At 36.3% G+C, this 25760-nt stretch overlaps 1 protein-coding gene across 2 annotated transcripts; it reads left to right on the forward strand.

The window, feature by feature from the left end:
• The first annotated feature begins 17120 nt into the window (after positions 1-17120).
• On the forward strand, positions 17121-25166 carry LOC140158493 (uncharacterized). Of its 2 annotated transcripts, none has more exons than XM_072181592.1 (2): positions 17121-17288; positions 21976-25166. In XM_072181592.1, the coding sequence occupies exon 2, from the start codon at positions 22025-22027 to the stop codon at positions 23309-23311; it is 1287 nt and encodes a 428-aa protein (XP_072037693.1). In that variant the 5' UTR covers positions 17121-17288; positions 21976-22024; the 3' UTR covers positions 23312-25166. The 2 variants fall into 2 exon arrangements, with proteins under 2 accessions (XP_072037693.1, XP_072037694.1); XM_072181593.1 differs by having other exon boundaries at positions 17121-17258.
• The last annotated feature ends 594 nt before the right edge of the window (positions 25167-25760 follow it).

Genomic DNA, 25760 nt, shown 5'->3' on the forward strand with positions numbered 1-25760 from the left:
GAGGGAATTGCACTTTAGGACTTGAACTACCAAATCACACCCAGCCCCCACCCATCCATACATTCACGCAACAAAATGGTTAACTAAATCACTAGATGGACAGGAGAACACTAAGCCTGATCCAGGTGTTCAGCCATATGGAAATGGGTTTTCCTTGAATCTGTTGATTTTCCACCTGTAACTATTGACTTAAGGATGCTTCCTTAGGGTCATTGAGAATAAATAATCAGTGGCAGGGAAGTACCTGCAGAATTTTTCAGATGCATGTGCTTTGGAAGCAAACTCCTTGCAAATGTGTCGTCTACGGGTATGTAGAGGCTCAAGATCCAACGTTGCAGGGGAGTCGGAGTAAAACCTATGCTCCCTGTAACACGCATTTACAAAGCTGTATTTTGCATAAAACCCCATTGAAATTGAACAACCAGTTCCAAAGATATGAGCAATTAAAGAGTTTCCAAAACATCAGGAAACAAAAGGAAATGTTTCCTTTGATTGGCTATATCTCAAAATCAATATTTTCGAGTTCCGACTGATGTTGCTTGATCGCATCACATATAACCTTTGTAGACAGAGATGATTTCACCTGCGTTGTGACTTGCTTCTTTAAGTTTACGTACGTTTACAGCAACATGACTGGACTACTGCTAGGGAGTGTTCAGAGATGCGCAGATCAACATTCAGGTGATTGTTTGTACCAAAGTATGCACTCATGGCTTGGAATTTACCTTGATTCAAATTAAGATGTTTTTATCTGACATCAAATGGTGATAGACATTAATAAAGCAGTGTGTGGTGGACAATCATTTCTGGTTACCAAATTGTCTTTGATCAACATGGGGATAAACTTAATAGCATCCACATTTCACTTCCTTCAGCGACTTTCGCAAGACACGGTGTCAGAGAAATCGGACGCAGTTTGTCGATTGAAGGCGGGGTTTGCTAAGGGATTGAGACGACGTTGGCTTTCTTTCACTACTCAAACTTAGTAGGTAGACTATGTGTGATATCTCCGATCTTTTGCTCCTCCCCTACAGGTCTGTACCGGTTGTTTGATGTGATCATTTATTAGTTTTTCAAACAAAACATCATGTACAACCCAAATTTAGGCTTAATCAGCTAAAAACGATACCATGCTAATGTATACAGATGCTTTTGAGTCATTTTCAACTTTAATTTCACCTCTTTTACACAATTATTCATTTTTACAGTATTTTTAAAGCTTTTTTGATATAAAATGTATCTATTTATGACAAAATCGTTATTTAGTTACTAGAAATTACTCTTTCAAGCCTTCAATACCAATAATTCCTTTTAATTTTTGATGAAATATGTTTATAAAATTTCTTTGTTGCTTGTTTGACCTATTCCATCTGTTTTAATGGCAGTAATGATCACACACCCCTTGCAAATTAAGAAATTTAATTTAGGATAATTAGCGCCACCTATAGTTTGCATTTACTTAATAATGAAGGCAATTCTATATACATCAAACAACCGTGAGCTGTAGTTCGGACCGGACAAAACAACTTTTCTCTTCATCTTCTTTCCTCCTTCCTTAATTCCTTCCCCTTCCCATTTCCATGAAATCTCAGGAAGTTAATCACAAAAAGGCGTAAGTGGAACAATCCGCGGTCAGGTGGATTGCTGTGCTATCTCGCGGGTCCTTTCTATTATGGACTACGTTTGGCCAATATGTTACTGCGGAGTAAGGTGGCGGCTGAGAATAGGCACCCTACTGATTACCGCACATGCGCACATGATTTTATTGACTGATCACAGCACCGGAGCAAAAAATGTAAGTTCCAGTATTAGATTGTTTCCATATTTTGTAAAATTAATACTTACTGACTTCAGAAACCCATTCAGCCATAAATTTAAATCCTGCTTTTGATACAGAATGATCAGTGTCCATTATCAGCAGAAAGACATTGCTGGTTAATGATAAAGGTGTAATGGTTCCGGTTAATCTACTAACGAAGTTAAGACCGCTTGTCATATTAATGCCGGCTTGAATTACAAGATAATCGTAGTTTTTTTCCATGTGAAAAAGGTATCTAGTTAGTCGTATAGCTCCGTTGTCTGATGTCATAAGTGTTATTGTGCAAGCTAGATCGTTTGGATAACCATCGGGAAACCCTGGAGATGTTATGTTCAAAACATGTCCTTGGTGTAGATAACGTATCCCGATTTCATCACAACTCGTCCCATCATCTATACACATTAAAAAATTAATCAAAGAGTGGTGGTAAAGTAGAAACATACATGAAACATAATTATACTCACCTAACCAGCAGCTTCGATGTGTCTTGAAAGGTGTGAGGTGTGAGTGTGGGGTGGGTGGGTGGTTTGTTTGGGGTTTGTGTGTAGGGGTGCGCGCGCGAGTGTGTGGGGGGTGTGGGGGAGTGGGGTGGGGGTGGGGGTGTTTATTTGTTTGGGGATGGGTTAGTTGGTCTGAATTGCCCAAAAATGGCAGAAAAAAAGCATCAATGTCAGGGGTGGGGCGTCTCCGTTTCTCTCCCTCGTGTCTCACAGGATTGACGCTCATGCACATAACCACCCACCGCTGCTTGGTCGATGTAGAATTGTAACATTTACAACCAAATGTGAACACTGAGGGCGCTATTTACAGTATGTATTATTTGCAGAGGGAGGGGTGGGGCTCATGTCTAATCTGAGACGCAACATTAGGTCTAAAATGTGCCAACCCTGAACCTAACACTAGCCTTACCATAACCCTAACTCTAATGATAATCATAACCCTTACCTTAACTCAACCCTAATCCTGACCTAAAACACCTTAAACTTAACCCTTACTTTAACCCTTTTTACACTAATGACCCATCGAGTTAATTGGCTGTTCCAATTCAATCATTATGTCGTAAACGTAGATTAACACCAACTTAAACTCACCACATCCCATTTCATCCAAGCCAGTAGGACATTGATTTCTTCCATCACATTTGATTATTTCATCCCAGCATTGCATCGTTTTAAAATAGCCATCATAACATGTTAAATGATGGCGTGGACATGAATAGAAATCTGAAAGAAAACGAAGCGGATAGTAAATAAATCAAAATTTGGTGAGCTCAAAACCACCGTATCCCAGCAGCGTCGACGTTTAAATTTGCTTTATTTGCTGTAGTACGATTTCTGCAATTTGTTTTTATTCTTTACTAGAAATTATGAAATATTTATTAGTAATAACTGCTAGAAAGATTTTCTGCACATTTTCATTTCAAGCCGAAATAATGAGGTAAAATCAGACAATTACCCAGCAAACACAAAAACGTTTTTAGAACTTTTTAAATAAGTTATATTTTGGGTTTTGGTTTAGGTAAAAACGTTTTAATAACATTAAAATGTCGGGTTATATAAAGGTCATGAAATCGTTTTAAAACGTTTTGTATGAAAACACACTGCAACAATATTTTTTTAATGTTTTCGAAATGTCATTGCAAACTATTTTTGCACACATTTTTGGCCAAATATTTTGTCAACACTGTAATAACATGTTAAATTATTTGCACCCAGCAAACACAGAAATGTTCTTAAAATGTTTTTTTACAAAACGTTTTAATAACATTTGAATGTCGGGTTATATAAAGGTCGTGAAAATATTTTAAAAACGTTATTGTAAATATTTTGGGTAAATATTTTTTGCAAAATATTTTTTCAACCCCAAAATGACATTCTGATTAGAATGATTTGTACGAAGTTTTCAAAAATGTTTTTGGAATGTTATTAAAACGTTTGTATATACCCTTTATATAACCCGACATTTAAATGTTTTCTGTAAAACATTTGTGTTTGCTGTGCAGTAAATTACCAACAAATGTTATTTAATGTTATGAAAACGTTTTATACCATTAATGTACCCTTTATATAACCCGACATGTAAACGTTTTCTGACAACCTTTTATAACCTTTTGCGATTGATGTCGAAAACGTTTTGTGTTTCCTGGGTAACCTGCAAATTTATTGCAGACACATGCTTGACATGTCGTTTGTATGTATTATTAACTCTAGCCTGCGCTACATGGGGCCACCATGCCCAATAAGTTAATACTTATGCTCAAATTGTACATGTACATTAACACAAATTTCTGATGATAATTCTCTTTCCACGATGATATAGGGGAGAGCATATACGTGTATACTTTTACGGACGATATATAGGGGAGCATGTTCTTGGCGGTAGACTGATTTTAGGTAGTGTATAGCAGGAGTAGAGTGATAGAGGTAAAGGATAAGGGTGTGGCCGAATCTTGTATGTTGTAGTCTGGAAATAAAGGAATGAATACTGTTGAGGAAACTTAAAAATAATTGATGCACATCTGGTCGTGAAAAGACTCTGAAGGTGGGGTTCTGCTCCCAACAACTTGCACATGTCTCGTGCAGAACTTTCCGTGTTCCAATTACGTATATCTTAATCGGAACTGATGTCCAAACAGGCCACCTGACATTCATATGTGATGCGATCAAGCAAAATCAGTCGGCGGAACTCGGAAATATTGATTTTGAGATATATATATAGCTAAACAAATTGTTTGGAAACTCTTTAATTGTTCATATCTTTGGAACTGGTTGATCAATTTCATTGGGGTTTTCTGGAAAATGCAGAATTGTAAATGCTTTTAACTTTCCTATATAAGAAACTGAAAAATTAATAATTCCGAGTTCCGACTGATTTTGCTTGATCGCATCCCATATTCAAAACTATACAGTTAATCGGATATCGTTAAACACAGAGGGACAAAAGTACGTGCGCTTACCAATATCAGGGATCCATTCAACCTGCATAACATACCCTGCTTTACTCACGCTGGTATCACTTGTTATACGCAGTTCAAAGAAGTAACCACTAATGTACGCCGGTGCATCCGTACCTTTTAAACGTAATAAGAAACAGCTTGCATCACAACTAGCAACATCAACATAATACCATTCAATATCAACTTTACTTCCATATCATATTGGAATAAGATCTAAACAAATGAACAAGGAGACGGGGACAAAGGACTAAGGGCCCAAAAGACCCCACCCAAAGAGCCTCAGTGGCAGTTCATATTAGATTAAGAATTTCTTTTCTCATAAGCAAGGGCAGTGGCGTTCCGTGGCCGCTCCTACCCCGAGGGGCTAAAGAAAATTCAATTTTGCCGCCCCTTACTCAACAGCCAGAAAAGGTTGACCCAATTTTTTTTTCGGTGGTTTGAAAAAGTGAAGAGCCAAAAAAAAAAAGAAGAAATTTGATGTGAGTGTGGTACCATTTTTTCAAAAATTTGTATACTTTTTCAAAAATTTTCCGCCCTTTTTCTTTACTAATTCTTATTGCCGCCCCTTCTTCTTCCGCCGCCCCTCTTTTTGCCGCCCCTTCTTCTTCCGACGCCCGCTCGTTCTGGCCGCCCCCTGCTTTTATCCCGGGAGGCTCGTGCCCCCAAAGCCCCCCAAAAATATGCGCATGAAGGGGCTGACAGAAAATGTATTATTCCATTGATTTGTTAGGCCTTCTTTCCTTTGATCTTTATATTCAAATGTTGTTCTATGTTGGCATAGGCTTTTTAGTTTGAGCCTGGTCCCATCAGGTGGGATCGTTCAAACAAGAATTTAAGTCATTGACATAATCACATTAACAGATTTACAGGTTTCGGTTTTTGGTGTAAATTTACTTTCTTTATATGCGTCACTCATATGTATAGAAATTACCTGACATGCGGTTCACTTGCACAGATCGTAAAGTATCCTGGCCACTGCCAAGGATGAGAAAATCGTAATTGCTTTCCATGTCAAAAAGAAGAAACCTCAAAAGTATTCCTCCGTAGTCCGTTGCCGATATTGTCACTGTGCAGTCCACACTATTAGGGTACCTTTGCGGGTAACCAGGCGATGTAAGGTTCCTTATATCCTCTTTCATAAGAACAATATCTTTCTCGCCAGGACATGGGTCTATCATGAATTAGAGAGATAACGAGATACACCTAACATTACACGAATACATGTATATACATAAATCTTCAAGTATCTTTGAAAAACAAAGCAATACCCGGTATACCCAGGGGCTATTTTGGGGCACTCCAACTTTGGAGGTGACGCGTATGTAGGGCTGTTAAGACCCCCTTTTTCAGCATCGCTGTCACCGAAAGACCCTTTTTTTACGAATACATGCTCTGTCACCCAAAGACCCCCTATTTTTCCATTTGATCTGTCACCCAAAGACCCTTACAAGTTCAATTTGAACAGCAACTTTCATTTATCAATGATTTTGTTACTTATTTTGAAAAAACAATGAAATTTTTTGATTTCGATTTTTGAGGTTTTTGCAGCGCTGTTTCAGCTCTCACCCAAAGATTCCATTTAAAAAAAGGGTCATGTTCTCACCCAATGACCCCATATTTTTTACATTTTGCTCTCACCGAAAGCCAAAAAAACATGCTCTCACCCAATGACCCCATATTTTTTACATCTTGCTCTCACCGAATGCCCCGTAGTGCGAAAGTGCCAGCCCTACAGCTATATCCATTTCATATTGAAGTGCCCCCCGGGCTCCTGGTACGTTTGTGCAGTGAGATTAAAATTTCGTGCAGTGAGAATTAAAAGTCCGTGCAGTTCGACAAACTCAATAGGGGTGCTTTAGATATATAGCACCTATATTGTATGGTCACTTTCAAGTAACATTTCAAAATTTTCGTGCTGCGCGCATTTTTCAAAGGGCCTCAAACATAGTTTGCGAACCACTAGTATCTCCAGCTCCCACGCCACGCTTAGCTCACGACATTGTTTACAACCTAAACAAGGTCTGCGTGCTATATGGGGTGGGGTGTGGCAACGCTCAGCGATCCCAACCAAAAAGGCACAGGTGTAGATCCTTGGGGGTGGGATGGCGGCGATCCTTTATAATATTATATATGGGGGATGATCCATGCAATCATCCCCTCTCCCCCATGTTGACGCCTGTATGTGAGTTTCTGACAAAATTGACCTCATAGTTGGCCATTTTTTCGTTAAAAAAGTTTTGTGCTCTTCTCAGTATTTGTTATACCTTTGCATCATTCATATGCCTATTTGACCATTTTAGCTTCATGGCAAAATATTTCTTGCGCTTCGCGCGTTTGTGTACCATAAGTTTTATTATGTTGCCGAAGCACTTTTCGGCAACATAATAAAACTTATTAAGATTGGCAACACGCACCGCACCATTTTTCAACGCTGTATTGACCTACTCTAACATACTGGGGGAAGAAGGGAGAAACTCTCCTACAACCAAGGGGCCAGAATTTATTTGGGGCTGATTTTCTTTTAAGTGACGCATTTTGAGTGACGCATTTTCCCAAAATATTGGACTTTTTTGACCAAGAAAGCATAAAAAACCTTATCTTTTCCTCGCTATGCTCACAAACGGGGAATTTTTTTCTTTTTTAACGAAAAAGCATAAAGAACCATGTGTTTTTTCACACGCTACGCTCCCAAAGTAAACCTTTTTGGCCTTTGGGTGATGGGGGAGGGTGATGCATACATACGCCTCTCCCTCCAACACCCCCTCCCGCGAGTTCCGGCGTCCATGCTGGTTGATCACTGAGACTTTACGTCGCCAACGTGCAGTGACTTTTTTCTCCTAAAATAGCCGCTGTGACAATACCGATACTGGACGATAATTCGAGAACACTTCAGCATCTTCTTATGTGTAGATTGGTATAACTTTTAATTTTTGAGGGGCAATGCCTGTTGTTGTAAACAAAGCTAAATAATTAAATTAAATTCCAGTCCATTTTTTGCATTGTTCTGGAACTGATGTGTATATGAATAGACGTTCATGTATTCTTTTGTAATTACGATGTCATATTTTTCACAGGGAAATGATCTAAGGATTATTTGGAAATCGAAGCCACGCTTTTAAAAACATTGACTTGTTCGACTTCTCTGCTCTTGACTATTGCACTGCGAAATTTTAAAACGTAGTTGTATACTTTGATCAAGGTATTTCAAAACCTGATATTCTGCGTTCGCACGATGATGTAACAAACAGGTAAAATGAAAATTGCTGTGCAAAAATACTTGATCGGCCCTTTGTATTGAGGTCACCACATACAGGTGTCATAAGTCTAGAGAATCAAACTATTATGGTCTCGACAGGCAACAGTGAATTATTTATCAAAGAAAGCCTTCTGATTTGATATGGAAATGGAAATTATATGATATGTAAATGAAAGTAAGCCTAATTACAACTACCCACCCAGTAATTTTCCCTGATCTGTTGCCCGTACAAAACAGACAATTCATACCACATAATGTCGTGAGACGACAGTGTCTTGCCTAAAACTCCTTTTCACAAGGTGTAAATTCTAGCGGATCACATTATTAATTAATAATATTAATTGTAACGCAGGAGCGTAGCCAGAATTTTAGCGCCGGGACAAAGCCAAGTTTTCGTCCCCATTTGTCATTTTCCCCTTTACTTTACTCATTGCCACCCCCATTTCCCCAACAATTGTCCATACAAAAGAAGAAAAACAGCGTGAAACTTACCCGCTGAACAACCGATAACTAAAAGAGATAGTCCCAATAAAAGCTGTAAAAACAGACATCCTCCCGATGCGCTCGCCATCGTTGTTGAAGACCAAATCAGTAGTGTATTATTTCTTTTATTAGATGATTAGTATGCGCTTGTGTGTCTGCGCAGAAAACTTATCTTTAATTTTTATACGTGTTGAATGGGCGTGGTTGTCTCTATACACTTGCTATAAACTGGAGACCGTGACTAAGAGTCATGAAACCTTTATTTCCAACTGTTTAAAGCGGGGACCGTCCGCAGCCTAAAGTTTGGTACAATTGGCTGCAAATTACACAGAGATCCATTTGTATGTCCCATATCCGTGAATGAAATAAATCAAATCCTCCCCGATTGAATGTTAACTTTCATATAAAAAAGCAAAACATAAAGCCACCTTTAATGTATAATCCTTCATAACGTCCGCAGTTAGGCGGGCGAATTCTAAAGAAAAATCCCGTTTGCATAGTTCCCATGATATATGCATCTGGGTACATGTACGTGTGTGGTATATAGGGGGTATATTTCTGAGGGTTGGGAGGTACTCTCAAAATACACGAGTGAACAATCGTGAATATGTCATTCTAAGCGAGTGCCTATAGTGACAACTTTATAGAGAGCGAATAAGAGTTAATTTTGTGTGCAATTTACTCTCAAAACAGTGAAATATAACTTCCTTGGAGTGATCACTGTATGCAGTCCATAAAAGAAGGGAGTACGTGTTGTATGTGTGGGGTATGAGTGTGGGGTATTATAAAAGATGTTCACCTAATTTGTCAATATTGTTTATTGCAATACCGTAAACACTCGATAGTTAGCATATGTGCTTGCTCTCGAGCGCTTTTGAAAACATGAAATTGTACCAAAGTCCGACCATTTACCATGTTTACCAACTGAGCTAATGGAGTTGAGACACACATTTGAGGGTTTATTTTTTCGTATATAACTATGTGTATTGATTGTTTGATGTCTGCCTTACAACTTACGGACGATAGTAAAAATCATAAAAATTCAGATTTTGGTACCTTTGTCATTGTCATAGATATGCTAACATAGCCTGCGAGTGGTTCAGCCGAAAGCCGTGTATTTAAGACAAAATAAAATAATTTACACGAATCTGTAATTTAGATAATGACAAGCTATAAATTAGCTACATGCATTTGAATGGGGCTTCAACTTCGTCAGTACTGCTGTTTTCTTCGTTTTTTGCCAAATTTGTCATTTCAAAATACCAAATGACAATTTGAATGACTTATCCTTCACTTTTAAGCAATTTATAATTTTTTTTATTTGTTTTACACTTGCGCTGGGATCACTGAATGGGTCTTTAATATATTATAAAAAGAATATTTCAAACACGTCATGCAGTTCAAAATATAATTTAGAAGATGTCAGTTGACACTTGAGCTCAAGGTTGGGCTTGACATCCCAACTTATTACTATCTCTGACGATTTGACAACGTGACGGCACGTTAGTTTGAATATCCTTGCATCATAAAGCGAGTGCGTCAATTTTGGTTAGTGATATTTTAGTTAGATCACGTAGTACATAGTTGTATGGGTGATTTTTGAGTGAGCATCTATTTTTCCTACAGCTTGTAAGACCATAGTGGGCTCAAATGTTTTGGGCACCCTTACACCTCAAAGGATAAAACTAGTATTGGTTCCGTATTTTTCTATGCTCCTTATGTTTCCCACGAAGGGTCGAAGGTCATAATAGCGTCAAAATTTAATATTTGTTCTGCCGTGCTGTAACACACCTCAATTTGTTCCTCTCGTTGTTTAGACTATGCCATTTTTGATAAATAAAAATATGTTGTTAATCATGAAGAAAAGTAAAGTATCACTAGATCTAGCTATATCTGAGCCTAGCCAGGCGTGCCGGGGCTGACCCCTAAACTTTGACCTTTGGGTCATAAATATTTTTAACATGCTTTTGTAAGAATCATTCCTGTTGAATTTGAACTCGATTGGAACAATTTCAAAATTTGACCTTTGACCCCTAAACTTTGACCCTAGGTGTCATACATATTTCTAACATGTGTAGAATGTCGTAAGGATCTCTCCTGATGAATTTGAGCTCGATTGGACCAATTTATGATCTTTGACCCTTAAACTGTGACCTTTGGGGTCAAAAATATTTTTCATATGTTTGGAATGTCATAAGGATCATTTATGTGCAAGTGACATCAGCGTATTATGGTACATGTAGCAGATATGAATTTTTGAAAATGTTTTGCGAGAAGGGACTATAAACATTCTCAATGCACAGAACGTATACTGTTGTTGTTCACAGAAAAAAACTCTGAATTAAGTATTAATGGTTAAAATCAGCCGCTTCTTTTTTATATAATTATTAGTAAATTGTGATATTACAATTCATATGTATATCAATATCATGAGAAATGTTTGGGCTAAAAAATAAAAAAATAATTTGAGCTTAGAATTTCAGCGTGATCAATCTGAGACTAGGATATAAACCGTATTAAGTTCACAGCTCATGTATCTGATTTCCCTGTGCGATATTGCAATGCTATAGTTTCAGTTGGATGAAATATTACAAAGCAAACGCATAGTAACAATACTGGGTGAGGCTTTGTTTCCCAAATGAGAACAATAGTCTGCATATTGTTATGCGGCATTACTATGGTAAATAATAGTACAACTCATTGTTGCTAATGTCAAACTTGATTGATTGTGATTTTGTCACACAAGTAAATGAGAGCATGATATAGTGTCCGCTTCATTTACTTACGTCATCAGCCCGCTGCCTTGAAAATTAATTTCGCTTCAAACAGGGGAAGAACACGTACGAGCCCGAACTTTACCCACACAATGTCTCTTTTTTCAGGAGAAATACGCATAAAAAATTGCAACGAGTGTCAACTTGTAATATAATAATTATTCTCTTCGAATAGAGATAAACTTGTTTTTGCAATAGACCGGCCCTTTAATAGCTCCATGTATATTGTTAAGTCCCTGAACTCATAATCAGACTCGTCATACATGTCTTCATCATGTAAATGATTTTTGTATTTTTATTCACAACAATTTGGGGGCATATTTCGATTATTTACATTATATGCAAGATTGGGAGTTTCAATATTCATTGAAATTAAGTCTAAGAAATAAGTAATGAATAACAGAAAATCGTATCTTTTCTTCAGGTCTCAAGAGGACTCGTATTTAAACACTAGACTTCAGAGGTCTGAGACTGAGACCGGGACCTTGATATTCCGAGACCGAGACCGAGACCGGCAAAACCAGGTCTCGAGACGGTCTCGAGACCGAGTCCTGGTCTTGAGACCTACAACACTGAACAACTTTATGATATGTTATATTTTAACTTTCTTTATTTGAACCAACAACGACAATGATTAAGTTTGATCATTGTTTATAAAGATTATTATCATGTATAAAGATTTCAATTTTACATCACCATTTCTTGGAATTATTCCAAAAACATTAATGGGCGAGAACATTTAAACGTTTTACTCAGCAGAAATTCTTTATCCATTATTTCGTTATGCAAGAATTAACATAAACGAGAACAGGTGTTTAAAATTACAGATCATCATCTTACATGCAAGCTTTCATTTTGATATCGTGCAGTATTTCCCCATTTGAACAAAAGCTAATTAAATGTTTCCAAGAAACAGATTGATTAAGGAATCGGATATCAACGTGTGTACAGTATTTTTTGTGGAAGCTGAGAGATGTCCTTCTGATATCAAATAATCTTGATTTTTTTAAATTCACGATATAATACAAATGTTATGTCAAATTATTAAAATTTGATATTTTAAAAATTTGTGATCATCTTTGAAGTAAACTTTATAAATCTAATGATATGTACTTAAAGTGTATGTAGCTGAAATGATCAATTGAAAATTATGACCTTTCATATTGAAGGTCCACATCTTTTCCCAAAAAGACCTAGTTTTTGTGATCTGGGGAAAAATCTTCAATACGACAGGTCAAAATTGCCAATTGATTATCGGCTTTTTATCCCAGCTACATACACTTTAAGTACATAATTATCATAAAGTTTACATCGAGGACTGTTAAATATCAATTTTTAATCATTTACCAATAACCATAAAATGATATGGTATAAGATCGATAGTGGCGGCGAGGAGACAAGCATCGGTACTATATGGATATTTACGCGCGAAGCGCGCGAAAAATATTAAATTCATACTAATTTAGCACCAAATGAAGGTGAATTTTGCTATTCAAAGGGGCCAGTGCGTGCGAAGCGCACAAAAATGTGCAAGTTTTCCCTATTTTGGCCCAAAAGCAGGTGTTCTCATGCTAACGAATATGCACAGGGCAATTTTAGGGCCTTAAAATTTGGGGTTCTTGGGCCCGGGCAAAACTGGCCGGATGGTTTTGTTGAATTCTACTCTTGTTTGTGTTTACGTTTGTTAGATTTGTTTTGATAATATGTTTATAATTCGTTTTTCTCCAACGCAATTTGTGAGTCATGGTATAATGTATAGCCATCTGATATTATTGCTACTTCGTACACATTTTTCCAGCTCTTTCATCTCTTTTCTAGCTCTTTCATCCCAATAAGTTTCTCTTATTCATGCATAATTTTGCCTGAAGTCTTTTCTACACTATTAAAATGAAAGGTAGAATTCAAAGATTATATCTTGATACTGGTGCTATTCAGAGTGCTAAAAATAAGCTTGTCACACTTCAACGTTTAGAAAGGAGTATATCACACAGCTCGCTGTATATTAGAGTGTGATTGCGACTTCCAAACGTAGCATCGAGCGTACGTGGAATATATTCAAAATCCCATCAAAGGAGAGTGATTTTGAATAGATTCCACGTACGTTCGATACGTACGTTTGGAAATCGCAATCTCTCTACTATCCACAAAAAAACCAAAAAACGTTGACAACGTGAAGGAAGCAGCAAGCTTAAAAAGCCCCACCTCGACTCACCTTTTGAAATATGATCCCATTTGTAAAATGTATTGATTTAACTTTATCATATTATCAACTTTAAACATTTTCAGAAGTGTTATGTATCTTTCATGTGCAGATGAAGATTATATATTATTTTGCTTGTTCTTGCATGGTAAGTCTATATCTTACACATGTTTTGTTTTATGATATTAATTTCATGAATAAAAGAGTATTTCGTGATCCTAGCATCCTCTTTTTATGACATTTTTCAGTAGATATCCACGAACAAAGCTTATTCCCAAAATTTCAGTTGATTCCGATTTTGCGTTTGCGAGTTATGCACGATTATGTGTATTACACTGCTCCATAGACAATGTGTTGTAATTTTTGCTAATCTTTGCTAAACGAATTAATCTCCAAGAATTTTTTTGTACATAAACATTATGTAGCCAGAGGTTTCCAGTGATATAAAATTTCAACTTTTTTTGAGAAAAGTGGGGGAATGATGCATGCTGTGGATCACGAAATGCCCTTTTAATGAATCATGATTAAATGAATAACAAGTACACTCATAGAAATGACTTGTTCGCCTTGTTGTCGCAATTCAAAGGAGTAAGTTTGGACAACTCAAAAATAGTGTAAAAGTTGCCAAAACAAAATTCATTTTATTATAGTTATCCGAACTTAAAAAATGCTGAAAAAGCTCAAAAAGTTCCGTCAATTAATCAACTTTGTTGGCATTACTTAAAAAGTTGATGTAAGTCGTTGCGTCAACGTTTTAAGTAATGCCAACTTCTGAATTCAAGTTCAGGGAACTTAGAAAAATAAACAAGGTTCAAAGAACCAATTGGTTGAGTTATTGTAACTCAACATGTAAGTTGATGTAACTCGTTCATATTAAGTTACTGGTACTTATTGTTTTGAGTTATTCCAATTTGGTACTTTGTTACTTAATTCACGTAATCATTTTCTGCACAATTAGCAGTATTCAAATATTTATTTTTTGTAATCAGTGCAAAATTTTGTATACTAAAGCACACCTCTAGAAAATTATGCTAACCTAGTTTCATTTTCTGAGTTGTAACAACTCAATAAGGTATTTGCAAATGAGTGCGACCAACATAATGATATCGAGTCAGCGTTACTCAAAATTGTACGCGTTGGCATTAACATTACTCGGAAAGTTGACGCAACGACTTACATCAACTTACTGAGTAATGCCAACGAACAATTTCTATGAGTGTAGGCCTATCAGTTATGCCATTGTTAAAATATCTCGTTGGAAATTGTAGTTGTAGTTTGTTGAACATAAAAAAAACACACCACTTAATGGGTCTTAGCTAGAAATTCAGGTTTGCCCGTCATTTGAATAAATGTGCCTGTCCCAATTTGACCTTTAAAACATTTACCAGACCTCTACAGCCCATTGGGGGTTCAAATAGTTCAAATATGTGCTACTATAGCCTTGTTTTGCAAACCTGGATTACTAAAAAGGTCAACAGACTTTCTAAACACCTACAATTATAATGTGGCATCTGTCAAAGGGATTAATTTTGCCCATCCCAGGAGCAAACTCCCCGTCTATAAAATGACGGCCAGACGGGTGGCTAGCTAAGACACTGTAGTAGTAAGTTATTTGCTGTTGATGTATTTGGTGGCTTTCATTTCTTTCTTTTTTTTTCGTTCTTTTTTTTTTTTTCTTTTTTTTTAAATGTAGCCAAGCTTGGAAAGTCATAATACGAAGTAATGCATGATAGCATGAAACAAGCAAAACGAAAATTGGATGTTTAAAATTATGTTATCCTTGATTTATGACAATAAACTATTTAATAAAACTTTATTTTTTAAACTTGCTGATTTTTAAAAAGTGATACCATTCCTACATTTAATCATTGTTTGATAATAAACAAACATTCCCGTTCATTTCACCCGGTATGCCAAAATTATTGGAAAATAATACTTGAAGACGTCTGCAGCCATACGAATCAGTATCGCGCAGGACAAAAAATAACATTTGGGAAAATGGTAATTTACATATAGAATAAAAACATCTAATTTTATTCCTCTCATTATTAGGATTCAGAAAAGTATCGTTTAATTGACCTATTTCCGATGTACAGTTCTTGAGTTATAGGCATAAAGGTCAAAATGTCAAATTGGGGTCAATTGGATATATGCAAATTACCATTTTCCCCATGTCCATTTTTGTCCTTTTTGGATATGTTGTTTGGAGGGTGTTTCACCTTTGTTCCATAACCATTAGGGTATAGGACATTTTTTGTTTTTGATATAGCCCCCGAATGAAATGTATTTAATTATGTTTGTACTCACTCAGGTAGCATTGTGTGTGAATTTTACATCCGAACTAGAGGCTATTCTTTTTTATGGGCATTTTAGTGTCTAAAATGGCCCAAAATGAGGGTTTTTCAATATTGCCGTCCATTTCTAATCGTCACCCCATAGGCTTTACATGTAAAATAAAAAAGGCTCGTAAAAATTTAATAGCCTCTAGTTCAGATGTAAAATTCACACCAAATGCTTTTTGACTGATTACAAAGATAATTAAATACTTTTCATTCGGGGGCTATGTGGAATTTTTTTTTATGTATTCCTTGTACAATGACATTTCACAATAAAATGTCCATTGGAAACAAAGGTGGTTTAGAGTATAAGCAAGGAGAAACATCGTTGTTCCAATTTTGTCTAAGTGCACCCAGACTATTTGACTTAAATTGACTTGTCTGCGGTCAATTCCAAGCAAGCTCACCCAAAATCTGTCAAAATCTAATAGTCATGCCAAGTATATGATTTTGGTATCATTTTTTATTTTCTGAAAACATAGGCTACTTTTTTCTGAGGAAATGGTGAGAGAATATCATTGTTAGAAAATATCCTAATTTGCATAAATTTGCATATTTTCGAATGGTAAAAGCAGCAAAACTGAAAACTTAGCAGCTGGCCTATACTGTAGAAATGAGTACCAATTTTATGATTAAAAGCATCATTCCGCCACACAAAAGTATCATTTATTAGCACTCAATTTTCAAATTAAGTTGATTTTCATTGAAATTAGAATGCAAAGCAAATTTATTCATCCCTATCCAATAACACAAAAAGAATTGTCAAAAAGTCGAATTTGCAGTGGTAACGATCAATAAATGTTGCATTGCGGAATGATGCATAATTAGGAAATGTACCAGTGTGAAAACAAATATACACAATTTTGGGTTTAAACATTCTAAAATGCATTGCACAGAACTACCGGTATCTTTACCGTACTGCTGATGTTTCAGCACTGAACCATTGTATAAGTGACATTTCCCCGCAAAACCCCTTGCATAATTCCGCGACGCGATAAGGATTGCGAGGAAGGATTTGTTAAAAAATACGATAAAATAAAATCGGTGATGATTATTAGATGGTGATAGGTGTTATGTATGTTGACATAATGCTAATGTTAATTTCGAATATGACCTTGCAATACAAATTATCAGGGATAAATATTTTTGGATGAGGTCCCGACATCATCTTAATAACAATACGGTATTTGAATAGTAATTGGACACATGTTACTAAGCGATTGTCATATCCAAGCTTTAATCATCCTTGGCAAAGAATAGGCGACAGGCTGCCATTAGTGAAATTGTGATAAACAAGAAATCAACAACACCAACCGCAAAGGGTACAAAGACATGCAAGTATAAATGCATAGTGCGGCAAGCAATGCATAATGCGGCAAGCAAGCGACGTGTAGGAAGTTGTAATCTATGTACGTGGAGACGAATGTGGCACAGGTAAAACCCCGTGGGTAAAACATAATTGAGGTAAAGTTTATAATCATATAAATATAAAACGACGAGTATATTCGTAGAAGTAGAAGTAAAGTAGAAAACGCTTAGTCGCTTAAACGTTGGAGAAGTAGAAAAGCCTAGGCTAAGGTAGCGGATTGACAAATCTATCCTCTATTCATCATTAGTACGAGGAACCCATACCGTAGTAGGTCTGCACAACGGTATGGGATGAAGTGTATACAAAAAGCTAGTGCAACGTTGCACTAAAAAATACAAGGCTCCTGTAGCTAAAATAGTTGCATGTTTGTCATAATATTAATTACACAGCTTCTTGTACTTCTTGTCTAAACTTTTATGCTTGTAATTGTAATTAATACCCCATTATTTATCCAGAATAAATAAAAATTCATTAACACATGATCCACATCGGTGCACCAAAACTGAGATGGCACTTCAGTGCAAACTTAGATAGGGCAGCACAGGGGGCAGCACCAATACGAAAATGTCATACCGATAAATGATGTGTCTGTTTTGCCTGTTATTTAAGTTTGTGTTGCGAACTAATTCATCATTTTATAATCATGTCCATCATTCTATACCCAACTCTATGTACTCGACGTAGTCGCTACGTACCAGTGCTCAAGAACTCCAGGCCAGCTTCAAATATGTCAATCTGCGTACAATAACCCGGGCACGGTTGTATACGCCTGTAATAGTAATGTTATAGAGAGATTGTGATTTCCAAACGTAGCCGTAGGTATTGGACATATGTTGATATATTCAAAACCACTCTCCTGTATCAAAGCAAGGTCACATAATATTTAGCCAGTTTTGAAGATTGTCCATGTGCGAAATCAACTTACTTCTTTGAAAATGCACAAAATGTGTACATTTCACAACATGTTAAAGACAGTCAAGGATAATGAACATAAAAAGAAAAGTCTAATTATTATTATGATTCTTTTGTTTGTAACAAATCATTATAATAAAGGTGCAGCGATTGACTAAATTTATATGCGATGTGTGTGATACATTGCGATTTCACATTTTGGATTCCAACGTGGAATAAAACGCAGGTGCTAGGTTGAAAAATGCTCAATGATTTTACCGACATGTTGAAGTTCATGCAACATGCCCAATTTTCAGGATGAAAAAGTCTCATTTTGAAAGTAAAGTCATGATATATCGATGTAGTGATCCTTACTCTACCAAAATCATGTTTTGGGGCAACCATAATATTTGGGGAGCACAAAAATACAATTTTAAGCAGCATGTTAACCTTGGTTTTTAGTCTAAATCAAAAGCGTGCTGTACATTGTATGTTTACATCACGTCGTCAGTGCTGATGTAGGCTGCTATAGTACGTGCTATCCACGTTTTTCGTTCAGCATTGACATTGTTATGTATCATACATGTACTACATATTTTATTCACACATCCTGTATTGTGCTCAGTACATTGAGATTTAAAGACCATTTTGATCAGGGTGCACACCACTAAATAATCGCCCCATTGAAATACACGCGAAAAATACAAGACAATAAGTTTGTTTTTCTACCCCATGTAACAAAATTTTTAATATTTTGATCGAACCAATGTCTTAAATTAAGATGACATTTTATTTAAATTTGATTTTTTGGGACAAGTTAAGACAAAATTGAGAGATACAAACTCCTAACAACGCCATCCTGAATTTCAGCCGACCATCTCGCCTCCCAACCAGTTCCAGCCATGATATTGTTCTGAGAGCCTATCACCCATGCACATTCAATTTGGAACATTTTCTGAATATACTACCGTATTTGTAGTGTTGAGATTCACTCAAATTTGTTTCCCTCGGGATGCCCATATATTTTTTCTATTTTTTACAGAACTATGAAGGGTTACACCAAATGTGGAAGGATTTAGTGTATGCACCCATCAGGCAGAACACCACTTAAATCCTTCATTTGGTGTAACCCTTGATAGTCCCGGTAAACATAGGTCGGTAGTGCAAACAAGTGAGTGTCCCTTGGGACCAAGATGAGTACCGTAGCCATGTTTGTTTATTATAATTAAATTAAAAGATATGCAATTGATCAATGTTCAGAATATCACAAAATGGTGCATCTTGATCTGGTCAAAAAGTTTGCTCCCGAAACTAATCCGTAAGGAGGCATTCATGCAAGCTGAAAATAAGGTTGGCGCTGTTCAGGTCCCTGTAGCTTATTAAAAAGTTAGTCTCAACTTGTTTCAAAAAACCAATAGTCTAGAAAATACAAAATTTTCCATACAAAACTATCGGTTTTCATATTAAACACTGTAGTAAGTAATGCGGATGTCTTCAAATCTAAAAGCCCTGTAAAATTTTAATTACTTATCCTACTATAGTCAAAGTATAGATTTTCTGAAGGGAAATTTGATGAGGAATCTAAATATGGACATACCTTTTTCTGTATGGTTTAGGGGCAAAATGTTTCAGTTCAAAATAGGTTGAATTGTAAAAAGGCATTCGTGCAAGCTGAAATTAAGGGTGGCGCTGTTCAGGTAGCTTTAATTTGATCTCAACCTGTTGGTGCTACCAAAATATGAAAAATGGTTTTACATGGGGGGTAGAAAAACTTACTTTCTTTCATGTACCGTATATTTACACATATTTCAATGGGAGTTTGTTGTAGTGATGTGTGCCCTTCAAACACAGTAAAATAGTGCGTAATTATGCGAAAATATATCGGTGTCCTGAGGGAACCAAATTTGAGTGACTCTTGATTGTTTTGATGAAAATGATAGAATAGGAGCTCAACATTACAAATCTGTTCAGAAAATGTTCGAATCGAATGTGATAAGCTCTCGGAACAATATCATGGCCGGACCTGGTAAGCAGGCGCTAGTGTCGGCTGAAATGGGGGATGGCAGCGCCATCAGGAGTTCGTATCTCTCAAGATTGTCTTTTAAACTTGTCCCAAAAAATCATATTTAAATAAAAATGTAATCTTTATTTAATATATTGGTTCGATCAAAATATTAAAAAATATTTACATGGGGTAGAAAAACAAACTTACTTTCTTGTATTTTCCCGTGTATTTCAATGGGACGATTATTTGGTGGTGTGCGCCCTAAACAGGAAATGGGCATCGATATGGGCATGAATAGACTGCTTAATATTCATGGTTTTTGTTTTAGCCATGCAAACTCATGGCAAATTTGGTTGGCTTCCTCTGAGACGAAATTACCAACGGGGATCGGAAGCACGACCCAGTTCACCCTGTGTGCAATGAGCCAGGTCTGTTACGACTTTATGTGCATGCTCAGATCAATCAACCCAAATTTCCGCTTCAATAACTAATTGTACCTAATGCGCACGAGCAATCGAATTAGACAGGCGCGACATTTAAAATGACTTCGCTTGGATCAAAACAAACTTGACACGATGGGCTATGTGTACATGTGAATTGGGAGCAAACTTGTGCTTCAAACTACATATTATTGAGACTTACATCATGATTTTTAACCATTGCAATGCATTAAGGAAATAATACACAATGTCATGGGCAACCTTAAATTTACCTAAGTTTTTGCATTAAAGGGTAACCTGATTGACAATCTCATCCCCCACTTTACCTCATCAAAATGCTGATTTCTGTATCGGAAGAATGCTCATATTTTTCTCATAAACATATTGAAATTTGGCGTTCCAAATCGGTATATTTCCGAAGAAATCATCAAAAACTGTTGAATTAGTCTCAAATATGGTATACCATATTTGAGACTACCGTAATTAATATGTTTATGAGTGAAATAGGGCATTTCACTTGAAATCAATATATTACATGATCATGATGATTATCATAAATAAAAACACCGTTGACTACCAATATCACGCTGTATAAATCTCGGTACAGTGGAAATTCTTATCCATCACATATTACATAGGGATTCAGTGCCAGGGACCTGAAAATCAAGCTTGTCTTATCAGGTTTTTTGTATTATCAGAGCTTGTATTAACGAGTTTCCACAATATTCACTTCATTTGGTATGTCGGCACACAATGAACAATGTCAAAATTTTGTATTTTATATTTATATTTATTTACATTCGCTAAAAATACAAGCATGACGGGTATCCGAATAATTCAGTCTCAGAACGAAATTAAAAACAGCATTCGGGGAAAATGTTTAAAAAAAAAAAAAAAAAGAGGAAACATACACAGCCCCCAACACACACCACGCCTTCCCCCAAAGCACCGCAACAAGATGTACTTTTTAGTATTAGCACATCGTCATATTAACTCTGCAGATGTATTGAAATTGGCAATTACTAACTAAAGCACATATTTATTAATTTTCACTACCGTTTCATGGTTATTAAATATATTAAATTAAAAATGCTCCAATAGTCCTATAGACTTATACGTGCTATATTAAATATTAACAAATCGCAATTATGAAAACTGCACGCTCAATTTTAAATTGAACATATAAAAAATATACAGGTTTTATCAAAATGATTGAACTGCTTCTTTTCTGAAGAAATTGCGCGCTTTCTGAGGGAGGGCTTCTTTACACGATTATATTACTGACTGTGGGCATATCGCCCAGTAATAACAAATTTTATATGATATCTATTTCAACTTGTTCTTTACCTCTAACTTTCATGTGATACCATAATGTTGATGAGATAATGATAAGGATGTCCATCGGGTCACACACGTTTATCAAGTCCATTATTTATTTTTGTGTAGGCCAAGCTAGCTGGTGGGTATTACCAGACACTACCAGAGGATAACGACGATGTTTCAACCGTTCAGATGCACAATATGCAGAGTCAGTTTTGCTGTTTTTGACACATTTTCACAGCATGCACGCAAACACAAGCTGAAGTACAATAAACGTTGCTGCAGGAAGAGCCAGAAGAACCTATTTTGCCAATGTAAGATTTGTGAGCAAACCTACTCCAGCAAACATGATCTACAGGTACATATGATGATTGAACATGTAAGGAAGGGCTATGAGAAATGGTTTGTTGACAGTGGTGATCAGAATAAACGCATGAAACATCACACCAAAGAAAAAGCACATCAATGTGTGTACTGCCATATATACTTTGCAGAGAACAAAGACCTGAAACAACACGCCAGAATACACTGTAATAAAGATGACTATTATCCCTGTGTATATCGTGTATATTGTCAGAAAGTGTTTCCGTACTATTCCACTCTAATACAGCATATAAGAACTCACTCTAAAGAGAAACCGTATCACATCCGAACTTACACTAAAGACATATTACATCAATGTGTGTATTGCCAGACAAACTTTGCAGGGAATAAAGATCTGAAAAGACACGTCGGTATTCACTCCAAAGATAACTCTTATCACTGTGTATATTGTGAGACAGTGTTTCGTTACTATTCTTCTCTACAACGGCATATTAGAACTCACACTAAAGAGAAACCATATCAGTGTGAGTATTGTGGTAAATACTATGCACAGTATATTGATTTGAGGAGACACATTGTAATTCACACCAAAGAGGAGCTCTCCATGAAGGTCTACCAGTGTGAATATTGTAATAAATTATGTTCTTGTAATTCCGCTCTAAAAGTGCATATCCGAAGTCACACGAAAGAAAAACCCTATCAGTGTGAATATTGTCATAAATTATGTTCTTGTAATTCCGCTCTAAAAGTGCATATCCGAAGTCACACGAAAGAAAAACCCTATCAGTGCACGTGTTGTCAGAAGTGTTTTATAACAAGTGAAAGACTTAAAGAACACTTCCGAATTCACACTAAAGAAAAGCCGTTTCAGTGTGAGTATTGTGGGAAGTGCTTTAGAAGGAAGTTTGACCTGAGAATTCACACTAGAATTCACACAAGCGAGAAACCCTTCCAGTGCAAATTATGTCAGAAGTACTTTACACGAAGTGGTCATCTGGTGGATCACCTCACTACTCACACAAAAGAAAAACCCTATCTGTGTGAGTATTGTGGGAAGCGTTTCAAAAGTAAAAGTTATCTGAAAGAACATATTAGAAATCTTCACCCCAATGAAAAACCCGTTCATAGTCAGAAATAGTTTTCAGATACAAGTAAACGCAAATGCCACACCAGAATACATACCAGAGGTAAATCCTGTAAGTAAAATGTTACTTGTTTTGGAAAATACTTTTTCATCTCGAGTTAGGTAGTGACGTCAGTAAACTGCTTTGACGCATTTAATTGTGCTACTAGCGTGCCAACAAAAATAATCCCTCTGCGGGATTAGGCAGTGTTCTTTTGGTACTTCGCCAGCATCTATATCACTTAACTACCAAATTCAAAGTGAACCAGTAAACAATATTGTCCAGCCCACTGCGCCGGTGGGCTTGTTGTATAACGACAGGTTAAGGAAAGGATATGGCCAAGGATTAGATTATTCTTGGATACGATTAAGAATGACCATGGTGCAAAGTGTCTGACCATTACCCCTGGGAATTAACTATGGTGTGTCAAGCTGAATCACGGATGGTTAGTGGCTGGGCTGAGCTGCAGAATTGGCGATGTTTTTTACCAGATGTTATGTATGTAGGATATATTATAAAGTTAATTGGGCAAATGTCAGATCCACCACGGGTCGAATTAAGCTTGATGCTCCAAAGTTTTAAAAAGATTTTTTGCTAAATTTCTTGTCTTACAGAACAATATTTTAGCATAAAGTGATATAACAGTGTGCTGATGCTGTCAACAGAGATTGAAACATTGTGAATCTAAAGAGAGTAGTCAAATGGCCATACGCACTCTGCACATTGTTTCTCACTATGCAGCTTTCCCACCCAAGGTCAGACCTACCAGAGCGTGAGCTGCTATATTGAAAGAGGATGGTCTTGAAATTAAGTTGAATGCTCACCTGACAAATTCTATGCAAAAATGTCCAGTCCGCTATGCTGGCATATATAAGACCAAGGTGTGGCAATTTTGTTCTCAAGTTTTGATTTATTACCTTTGTGGACCAATGGCGGAGACCACATTTTAACATTTGACCTTTTATGTCTGTAGCTCAAAAACTGTTCATCGAAGATTGGTCAAACTGTACTGTTCGTGAATCCTAATAATGGGAGGAATACTGGAAATTTAAGCCCTGCACAAGCGAAAATTGTCATTTTATGCAAATTAACATTTTGTTCACATGTTGAGGCTGTCTTTTAGAGATACTTACAACAAAAAACAAGATGTTCCAAATTTGTCTAGCTCAAACGTAATTAAGTGGACTTTTATGGTCATGTTGGTGTCAATTATGATAGCCACGTGCTTATAGTTGCTAAGCCCCATCTGAAAGGTGAGACCAAAGTTCATTTTGAATAAAAGTGGTACCACTGCTTTAAACAGCCGGCTACTTGGTGACTAATAGATTTTTTGTGTTTAATTTATGAAAAATATTTTGTTCAAACTTACAGGGTGTCATCGTGTTATGCTTTTCTGTATTATCATTATTATGCCAAGTTTGGTTTTCATCGATTGAGGACTCATGTCGAATAAAGCAAAATAAACGTGACAACAAACAAGAGGTTTTCCAACCTGGATCACTAGCGTTTGCATTGAGCATCATGATTAATTTTTCGTGAATATTATGAAATGTCCACATTTCAGTTATTTAAATTGTTAGGAGGTACGGTACTACACATAATTGTTACAGCTTATATCTAAACGGGGTCTAGTAAATCGGGTGTATAAATGTCTATAAATCAAAAGTGATACGATGCAAAACAGTTTGTTATGTCAGTTCTGATAATATAATGGTTTTTAGGCGTTTTAAAAGCATTTTGCCAAATATTTGTCCACCTATCAAGTACTGTCTTGTATTAAATAAGCACATAAAGTTGTAAATATTTTTCAGAAGAGTTATTTATAACAATAAACGATGTCTGTGGAATAACACAATAAACAACAGGTTACGTACATCTGTGATGTATTGAACGATACGAGCATAGGATCAGGGTAGCTATTTAAACAACAACCAGATAGCATTTACTACAAAAAGCAACTCAGCTGTTATAAATACGCCTATAGATTCAGAACTAATAATTGTTTTCACAGTATTTCAACATAGAGAGAAGCATGATTTATTTACGCTCATTTTGATACCCCATTCGTCAAATGTCGTTCAATATTAACAACACAGCCGGGGCAACACAGTAGTGCCTTTACAGAAAAATACCCGAATTTAAAAGTTGCAGTTTACAGCGATGGTTATAATGCCAGCACTGTAAACACGTAAAGCCCGCCATTATCTTCGCCCTTACTTCAAATCAATACAAATAACTGACAACTTTTAAATTGGGGTATTTTTCTTTCAAAACACTGCTGTATTGTCAATATTGAACGAAATTGGACAAATCTATAGGCGTATTTATAACAGCTGAGTTACTTTTTGTGCAGACTTTATATACTGCTATGAGAAGTTCTGGTTAAAGGGGACCATAGCTTTAACCAGCACTTCGAATGAATATATATATGTCCTTCATTCATAGATTTTTTGTTCATGGATT

The sequence above is a fragment of the Amphiura filiformis genome, chromosome 8 (genome assembly GCF_039555335.1).
Source record: "Amphiura filiformis chromosome 8, Afil_fr2py, whole genome shotgun sequence".
Lineage (NCBI taxonomy): Eukaryota > Metazoa > Echinodermata > Ophiuroidea > Amphilepidida > Amphiuridae > Amphiura > Amphiura filiformis.

Coding starts and splice junctions, on each gene's coding strand:
- LOC140158493 (XM_072181592.1), top strand. CDS start 22,025: ATGTTTCAACCGTTCAGATGCACAATATGCAGAGTCAGTTTTGCTGTT.